This window comes from Gobio gobio (assembly GCF_949357685.1).
Source record: "Gobio gobio genome assembly, chromosome: 12".
In the NCBI taxonomy this organism is placed as follows: Eukaryota; Metazoa; Chordata; class Actinopteri; order Cypriniformes; family Gobionidae; genus Gobio; species Gobio gobio.
The window spans coordinates 31333725-31343512 of NC_137105.1; the positions used below are offsets into that span (position 1 = coordinate 31333725).

Below are 9788 nucleotides of genomic sequence, written 5' to 3' on the forward strand. Positions count from 1 at the left end.
ATATGTCAGTGCAAGTTGCTTTCAGTTAAAAAAGTGGATTTTAGTCTGGAACTAGGCTTATGCCTTGTTTGTGAAACCGGGGGTGAGAATCATTTGAAAACCAAATCCTGGCTCTCTGGTGTGAAATCAAATCACATAATGAAAGATTCTCACCTCTAGTGTGTAATGAAAAATCTTTCTATGGCATATTATTATATGTATATGTGTGTTTTTGTAGGACTTTGAAGAAGCGTGTTATTTGCTCATGAAGCGGGGAGTGTTGCAGGTATTGGAGCATGAGATTGTGATGTCAGCGAGCGGTCACAGCACCCTTACTTTCCTGTGTGCAGTTCTGGACCCCTTCCTGCAAGGATACCAGGTGACACCTTACACACAATGTGCAAATGTACACTACCAATCAAAGGTTTGGGGTCAGTAAAAAAAAAAGAGAAATTATTTCTTTTTTTTCCCAGCAAGGGTGATTTAAATTGATCAAAAGTAAGTTACATATTATAATAGAAAACAGTTATTTTAAAATGTAATACTTTTCACAATATTACTGTTTTTATTGTATTTTAATTTGTATAAGATATATCGGCATACTGCCCAGCCCTACCTACATCATAAACCACTTGAGCCTCAGAGCGCACAGATGAAATGCAATAAACGCTGTCACGTTCAGTGTTCGGAGGCAGATGCCTGATGTTTGATAATGTAACTGTGAGATGGTTCTAGGAGGTCATTATACTAAATCGTATTGATGACAGACTTTGGCTCGGGCATTTCAGAATGACCAAACCAACATTTGAGATGCTGTGGAATGAAATTGGTTCACTGATTAGTCCAGTTATCTCTGTTGAGGCAACATTTTTTGTTGCACTTTGAGAGATTTATTCAGTAAATATCATCAGTTTCCATCATAGTCTATTTGCATGTCTTTTTATTGGTTAAAAAATGTATCCTCCTCAATTGAACAAATATGTTTTTTTAATGCGCATTTGTAGAATTTATGCACTCCTTGGCGTTTCTATCCATTAAGTTTTTGTGTCTTTGTGCAGGTGGTGTGCCGCTATCTGTGTGAGGAGACTAATGAGAACCTGACGGAGAAGGAGTTTATTCCCGCTGTGAGGAACTTTGCACTGAAACTCATATTAGCAGGTAATACAGGATGACAGTGTTTTGGCTGTTTACATATCAGGTCCTGTTTACACTTGGTATTATTGACATCCTTCTTAGGTAATCTGATTATGCATCTCCTGTGCTGTGTATGCTTGTGATTAGATTTTCATAGAGGTGAAATTGTCTCAGACCACAAAAAGCTGAGTTGAAATCTTGTTTTCTCTCTGTGTTTGTCATCGTGGCATCAGGCCGCCTGAAGTGTTATGAAGCTTTATCCTCAGACCTGCAGAAGAACACTCTAGCAGCACTCTTGAGGCTGAAAGCCGTGAGGAAGGTCAAAGTGTAAGTCCATCTTCATATTATAGTCTTTAGGGCTGGGTTGAAAATATTGATTTCTCGATTTTAATAGATTTTCATTTTGATGAAGCGATATCGATTACTAGTAGTTCTCTACTACTAGCTACTATAGCATGAAATAAACATGAATGAACATCAGAAGGTACATTGAAAGATACAGTAAAGCTTACCTAAATTAATCATATCTCATGTAATGAGAATAATTGTTTCAACCCCAGAAGGACATCAATAAAACGGCTGGTAAAAAATAAAAAATAAATAATGTGAACATAGTAATATGTCTTGTAACAGCACATTTACCTCAGAAAAATGTAGCAAAATAGCTCAACAGGGAAACATAATTAATTAATTTTAACTTGTTATAATTATAAATATTTGGAAAAGGGGAAACATTAATAATTAATTATAACTTGTTATAATTAATTATAAATATTAATTATTATAATAAATAATTATAACTCTCTTACTGTGTACAGTACTACTCAGAGCATGTAGCTGTGATTCCATCGTTGTTTTGCATGCAGTGACATTCACGTGAATGTGCACAAAAGTTTTGACTAAATCACGAACACACAACTAGTCTAAACAAACACATAAGCTGCGTTTCCCCCGCATAACTTTCCCCAGGAACTAGGAACTTTGGGGTGGTACTCGGTGTGTTTTTCCACCGCAGGAACCAGGGTCTAAATGAAGTTCCGGGTAAATATTTCGCCCTCCGAAAGTACCTGCTCGCGAGGTAGTACTTTTTCAAAGTTCAGGAACTTTCGGGGGTCGGACTTAGGCGCTGAACATGCTGATGTTCACGCAGCATTTTATTTCAACCGGCATTTTGAAAAGTCTTTTGCGAGGTTCGTTCTGCGTTCAGTAAATATCAGTCTTGCTCTTTCTGTCCGATGGCGCGCATTCGTCTCAGCCATCTCACGGTCAATGTCCGTAACAGCTGATAATATATGTTGTCTTATTTTAAATCTAGCTTTACAAGCTTTATAAGCAGAATATGCTTTAGTATCAGTACTCGTCTCTTTTCCGCCGTTTTGTTAATTATCTCTTTAGTAAACAATACATAACCAGCAAAAGCAGCACAGCTTGAATCTCCTTCATACTTGTTATTGTTGCAGACAGTATCGCGCAAAAAGGATTACTGTCCGTCGCTGACTGGGAAGAGCAGTCGCGCGCAGTCCTACATCACCGGACTAATTTGCCTAATCTTCACGGTACTTTAGAACGCATACAGTAGCAGGTCTGGGGGGAAAAAAGTTCCTGTAAAAAAGTTCCTGGTACAATTATTCCGGGTAATTTCGTTGGAAACGGGGGCTATACACACCATCACGCATACATGGGTAACATAGAAAGTGAAAGTGAATGAATGAAACTGAAAAAAGAAACTATGAGCTAAAGCTAAAACTAAAGCTATGGAAGTGTAAGAGTCAGTTAACCACCTGAACAAAACCATCAGTTTCTTAGTTTTAAAGCACCTTGGTAACAAAGGGGCTACAGCTTATACTAAACCTCTGTTTAGTTAATCAGATGTGGTTCAAAGTGATAGTTCAATGGTGGCGAAGTATCAGGTTCTTCTGGGTTGAGTGCAAGAATGACAAACTACAGTGATGTTAATCTGACTCTGTTGTTGTTGGGAGAGTCCTCTCTCCCAGGTGGAAAGTTACAACATGGCTTGTAACTTTGAGGGTAACTTTGAGACTGCCTTCAGATGCTGCATTACAAGGTAGGAAGGCGTCCGAATCCAGTGTTAGCTTCACTTCCTGTCTCCTGAGATACCTTCATCTGATCGATTTTTTTGAAGGCAGCAAAGATGTGTCCTTGCAATATCCTGTGGCAATCAGATGGCATCTGAAAGATGTGGTTGGTGGTCAGTTTGTGTAAATGTATGTTTTAACCAACGTTTTCCACTTCTGATGTAATTTCTAGAGATAAATTACTATTGTAATAATTTATTATTTGCTTAGTTATCACCAAAGCTCGTGCTATTTTGCCGTGGATCATTAAAGCGTTACGCTGCCTCAGAAGCCTTTCCGAAATCAGTTTTGTGAGGTACCTTTGTGCGCAAACGCTGCCTGCAAAGTCATTGTCTGATAGGGTAGTGAGGCTAAGCTTTTGGACACAGCCGCTGTCTCCTCTTTTCACTCACGAACAATCCAAAGAAGAGGCAGGGTCACCAAGATAGTGGCAGACTTCTGCAGACGTCACCCCTTTTGAGTTTGGCTTGACCAATGAAAAGGGTGTAATTCAAACGGAAACATTGCTTTGTTTGGAAGCTGACTCTTTTGCATGATCAGAGTGGGCTGGCAGTTTTGTGTCCCTTTATACTCTGAATAATATAACAAGCATACAATGCTCATTATGAGGAGGTGATGTACTCCAATGTGTAGGAATTTAAACAAGGAGCATTTTGACATGAAACATGATAAGGTCAAGGTTACATTGTCTATCATTAAAGTTAAGTAAGTCGTGCATAAAACGGTATACAATACGAAAGACAATATACAAAATAACACTAATACACACAATGTCATGCACAATATGCATGTTCATTCATAGATTTGTCTATGAATTAATGGAGAGAAGTCCTCTTTATGGGCATCACATATATCTGTTTCAATAGGGTATGAGGTGAAAGTGAACTCTCCCTAAATCCCTTTTTTGGTCTTATTGTGTCTTTGTTGCTATGGTAACCAGAGGTCTGGTGCTACATCTGGGGTTAGCTGCAGTTTTGTTACAAATTGTGTCTGATCTGTCTCAGGAAACCTTTTTATGTGCTTTTGCCATTTATAACAACAGCGTTTTAAAATGTAAAAAATGCACATTTTAGAAAATGTACAAAAAGTGCACGTTTTTGAAAACGATACCGTTATCGTCTCTGTGACTACAACGTGAACTTGTGAAAATGGCACATGGCGCATGTATATTACGTGTTCAGTCTATGGGCGGCGCGTAATGTTTCTTTACAAAGTCACATCGCCAACTACTGGTCTGGTATGCATAATACAGTGTTTTTAGTTGTTTTCGTGGATCCGTGTGAACTTTTCAGTTTTTAGTATATCGTTGTCGTGTCTATAGCTCGATAGTTAGCTAGAAAAATGAATACTTGAGAGGAGCATTTTGCTAAATATATGCTCTATATTACATATTCATAATTTTTTTTCGGAACATGTCTTTCAATATTTAAATAAAAAGAGTCAAAATCAAATCGAATTGATTCAATTCAATTCCCAGCCCTAATAGTCTTGTTATATGGTATGATATGTTATGGGCTTTTGAAATTTTATGTTTGTTTAACTGAAGTGAACTGTCTCTCACAGAGGAGATCAGGTGACGTTGAAGGTGAACAAGATTGCAGTGAACTCGCTGGAGGATACGCTGGGTAAGAGTGATGTCATCAAAATAGCTTGCGTTCAAGATTGGCAATGTTTTTGTTTATTGAAATATGATCTGCAATAAAAAATATATATATAAAAATTAAAAAAATTAGAACTGTTGCCTATCTGAAATAGTTGAAGCACTAAAATGAAAGTAATTTAGCACTAAAGCTTAATAGAAGAAAAAAAAACAAATAAAAATGTTAAACGCACATTTTTACTAAAACAAAATTACTAAAACTTAAACAAAAAAATATTAATATACTATAATAATATATAAATAATACTAAAATAACACACTGTGTCACATACTATGTTTAAATAATAGTAGGCAATATTCAGGGTGAACAGTGCCGAGCAGTATACTAGTATTTCTATTTTGAACAAAGTCCCAGTATATTGGCACCATTCTTGCATAACAATGTTGTATTGTGTAATGTGACATTACATTTATGTGGATTTAATTGTTAGGCACACTTTTACTGGAGCAAAGAGCATTTTAGAGCACTAGATTATTTTATAAATAAAAACTATATTCCAGACTGAAATGGCACACACAAGACTACCGATTTATATCTATGAATGTGAATTTCCTAAATATTTTGTAGAAACAATTTAATAAAAGTTAATCTACTTGTGTTTTAAGAACTGCAGTATAGTTTATATTACAACTTATGTGTTTAGAAATTAAACATGATTTAAAACAATCAGCCAGAAACATCATAAGATTTATTTAAAATATTTGGAATAAAATAAATATATAACAGTTAAACTAGTACCTTACTCTAGTAAGTACTTTTTTTTATACAATTTTTATCACAAGTACAATTAAAGAATATTTAAGATATACTGTAGAGTTGAAATAATTGTATTAAATGTTTGTATTTATTATATTGTTTGTACTGAATAGCATGTCAAGCTGTATGGCAATACATTTAAATACAACAACAATTAAATATATAACAGGAAAAATGTAAATGTATTAAAATGTATTAAAAATAAGTATAGATAAACTAAACAAAACGTAAATTATAGTAAATCCAGAGGCTTTCTTTTTGGCTCTCCTGCTCAGCAGATATTTTATTGCTTACTTTTAAAATGTAATAAAATGCTATTTAACTCTTTCCCCTCCAGCATTTTTTTTTTTTAAGTTGCCAGTCAGCGCCAACATTTTTGATAATATTTTGTTGTATGAATATCTGAACATAAAATATATCAAAAGAAAGAACACATCCTGCTTAAAAAATAAATATATATATATATATATATATATATATAATATATATATATATATATATATATATATATATATATATATATATATATATATATATATATATATATATATATATATATATATATATATATATATATATATATATATATATATATATATATATATATATATATATATATATATATATATATATAGTATGCTTTCTTTTTTTTTCAACACTTAAACGCAAGTAAGTTTCATAAAAAAAGCTACATTTTGATCAAAATGCTGAGAAAATTGCGTTTTTGTCAAAGACTACATCCAGATTGGATTCAGAACGATGATCAAGACATAGATGGAGTAGATTGAGTCTATCAACTGTCCAAAACTTGCACAGTCCTATACCTGGGTTCACCATATCCTTTAGTAACATTAGGCAGTTTTGATTTATATGCTGTTTAATGTTTGATGATCGAGTTAGCTTACATGTGCATAAGCAATGCTTCTATCGCTTGTTTCTAGCGATTTGTAATAGCGCCCCCTACCGTATTACAGTGAAAACATGCACTGTGTCCAAAATCAAATACTTCTATTTAGTATGTGAAAAACAGTACAGTACAGAGTAGTGTGTCCATGAAACAGTAGGCAAAACCTACTCCTAGTTCCGGTGCATTTGATGGAAACTTTAATATCCCATGAGGCGATGGGAGAGGATTTATGAATGTAAGTAAAGCGATGCAACTGACGCTGGTAGGTCACATGACAGTAACAACATGGAGGATGTAGTACATTTGGATTTCATTCATACTACCCAAATTCAAATGTAGTACCTACTCAAAAAGTACACGATTTCTGACGCAGCGATGGATTGCTGGAAAATTCCGTCAAAAGTAAAGTTTGACATTTTCGGTCACAGAATTCGTTCGTGTACCTCATTTTACACTAGCTATGTTTCCATCCAAAGTTGCAAATTTGGAATGTCGCATAAAACATTTGCGAATAAAGCACCGTTTCAACCCAGAGAGTTGAAGAGAACAAATGTATCACTTCCTAATAAACTGGCGCTAAATATCAATAAGAAAAATGGAAGTTGCTGCAGTAGGAGAAGCCACTGTATATAATAATTTCATTACTTGTTATAATAAATTACTTGCATCTCAGAGCGTGCAGACGACACACAATAAATGTATCTTGCTTTCTTTTTTATGCGGTACCCCAAAATGTGTATAAAAATAGATGGATGGAAACATAGCTACTGTGACCCAGTTCTTGTGTTGTTGTCACGTACTGCCATGACCTCCTGCTTCTCCGTTCGATTTTACAGCTCCGCTCATCTTAACTTGTTTACTTTTCTTTCCTCTGTCACACAGGAGGTAAAATTCCTGCCCAGAAGCCCGTCCTCGCTCGATTGTAGACATACACGTACATGCAGAGTCTCTGGAGGGCCAAACCAAACTAAACTGCCTTCATTAGCATAATGCCAAATTTTGCAAGGTGGCACGGCTTCGCTGACTACAAAGGTTACCCGTCATCGAGCTTTAAAGGGACGTCACGAGTTTGCCATCTGGGACGCCCCTGCTACGCTAGAAGCACTCTTTTTATCTCTCTCCCTCTTCGACAAACTTGACAGCAGGTTGCCGTGTCTGTGATCGGCCTTCCATCTTCACCGTGTCTTTATCAGACGAGTTTTTAACTGCTCTGATGTTGCCAAGCATATGAAGACAGTGACACTTTTGATGTTTTTTTTCGTTTGAACATCCTGTTACTGCCGTTTGCGTTCGTTTTAATCCATGTCAGCACTATAGAGCCTTTGCTTTGATTTGAACCACTGTTACGGTTGTTCTCACTGGATTTTTATTGGGTCTGTTATCTTTTCTTCGTGACTTGTTTGATTTGAATTATTTTCTTTTGCTCTCTAGATATGGCCATTTTTTGCTTTTGCTATGGATCAAGGTTTTTAGGGATCATGTTACAAAAATAGGTCACTCAAAAGTGTGTTAACTCCTCTGGAGCTAAAGAAAGATGTAAAAGTAAGTGTCTTTTCTCATAAGGGAAACTTTTAGTTATCAGAAAGACTGTTCTAATGAGCCAAATATGGAGAGTTGTCATTGCCATAACAGTGTTTATGTGCCTCGAAAACTAAACTGCTTTTCTGCTAATGCAAAATAATAATGCGTAGTGACGCAACATTTTTTTAGACATATCGCTGTATCGTTTGCATATTTCACACTGTCTTTCAGTAATTATTATGATGATAACATTTTTTAATTATTAAAAATGATCAGACGATACGGAGGCATGTCGCGTCAAACTGCTGAATCTCTGTTTGCTTTATTCTTGAACGCCCCTGAAATGTTTTATTTCTAAGTATTACATCCATTTTTTCAGAATGGATAAATTAAGAATTAAGTCATACTGACCCTGATTACAACGATAAGCTTTTAAAATGGTGTGAAGTTTATGCATGTCAGTTTCGGGTTCCTGTCTTTGAATTTTCACTCTGCGGCCTAAAATGGAACTATATACAAAGTTTAGATACATTTATGTGCTGCACATTCTTTCTAGAGAAAGAAAACATTGTGTGGATTTGAATGGGTATTGAGGTATATTTTCTATTCCATATTTTGGACTGATCATCAGACATTATTTGTCTGTGGTCACCGCGTGGATGTTGCAATTATAAAACTCAAGCCATAAGTAAAGCCATAGCGCTCATCGACCCTGGGTTTGGGTAGATTCTTGCACAGTTCATTGAATTAAGTAAAAAAGCTGAAACTATATTTATGTTCACATTGCAGCAGCTTTTTATATAATTAGATGAATTTGTCTTGTGGATTGAAATGGTATTGACAGAATTTGTAGAAAGCAGAAAGCTTTGACTTTTGGACATTTCGTTTTTTCTATCAATTTTGATTGTGTGTCTTTCTAACAATGTTAATATTGTGATTGTGATACAGTGATCGTATCTGATACATTTTAAAGAAATGGCACTAAAGACTAAATATGCATTAAAGCTTAGTAAAACCCAAATGCTGAAGTTGTGTTTTTATATGTAGGTTCTATATTATAGGTTCCCTAGTCGTTTTATATGCTTTTTAGGGATATTTCACCCATCATTTCCATGTGTTATTATAATTGTTCAAAAAAAATTTTTTTAAGTCTCTTTAAAAAGTACGGGTGTGGAAGGGCATGAGTAATAAATTACATTATTTTAATTTTTGGGTGAACTAACCCTTTGATATTTTCGGGGGAAACCATATTTTTTCCCTTCAGGATTCTTTGATGAACAAAAAGTTAAAAAGAAATACGATTTTCGTGTGACATTATAAATGACTGCACTGTCACTTTTAATCAATCTAATGTCTCCTTGCCGAATAAAAGTATTCATTTCTTTAAAATCAATAAATCAAAAAAATTATGGGTCTCCCAAGATACTCCTAATCCAATGTTTGGAACTTTGGGCACAGCTACTCATTCTTTACTACTACTATTTTAAACACTTTAGAGTGTAATGTAGTTACTAAAGTCATCAAAATAAAATAAATAAATAACCCAAATGGAAATATGTGAATTATGTAGTAAATCAACACTATATTTTAGTTTCTTCCAGGTAACTAGGCCTACCTCTTTACTAAATTAGAGCCCTGTCAATTTTTACATTGCATTAGATGTGATTCAGACTAGACGTTTCCATTCATACTGAACTCTTATTTACTAATAAAATAAATTATGCTTTTTTTTAT

At 34.8% G+C, this 9788-nt stretch overlaps 1 protein-coding gene across 1 annotated transcript in view; it reads left to right on the top strand.

Moving 5' to 3' along the window:
• Positions 1 to 9073, top strand: part of gnpat (glyceronephosphate O-acyltransferase) — a 35851-nt gene extending 26778 nt beyond the window's left edge. The window contains exons 12-16 of the mRNA XM_079831424.1: positions 218 to 358; positions 1038 to 1137; positions 1347 to 1440; positions 4773 to 4834; positions 7416 to 9073. Coding sequence (XP_079687550.1) covers positions 218 to 358; positions 1038 to 1137; positions 1347 to 1440; positions 4773 to 4834; positions 7416 to 7459 — 441 coding nt within the window. The 3' untranslated portion in view covers positions 7460 to 9073. The remainder of the gene's footprint in view (positions 1 to 217; positions 359 to 1037; positions 1138 to 1346; positions 1441 to 4772; positions 4835 to 7415) is intronic.
• Positions 9074 to 9788: the final 715 nt, after the last annotated feature.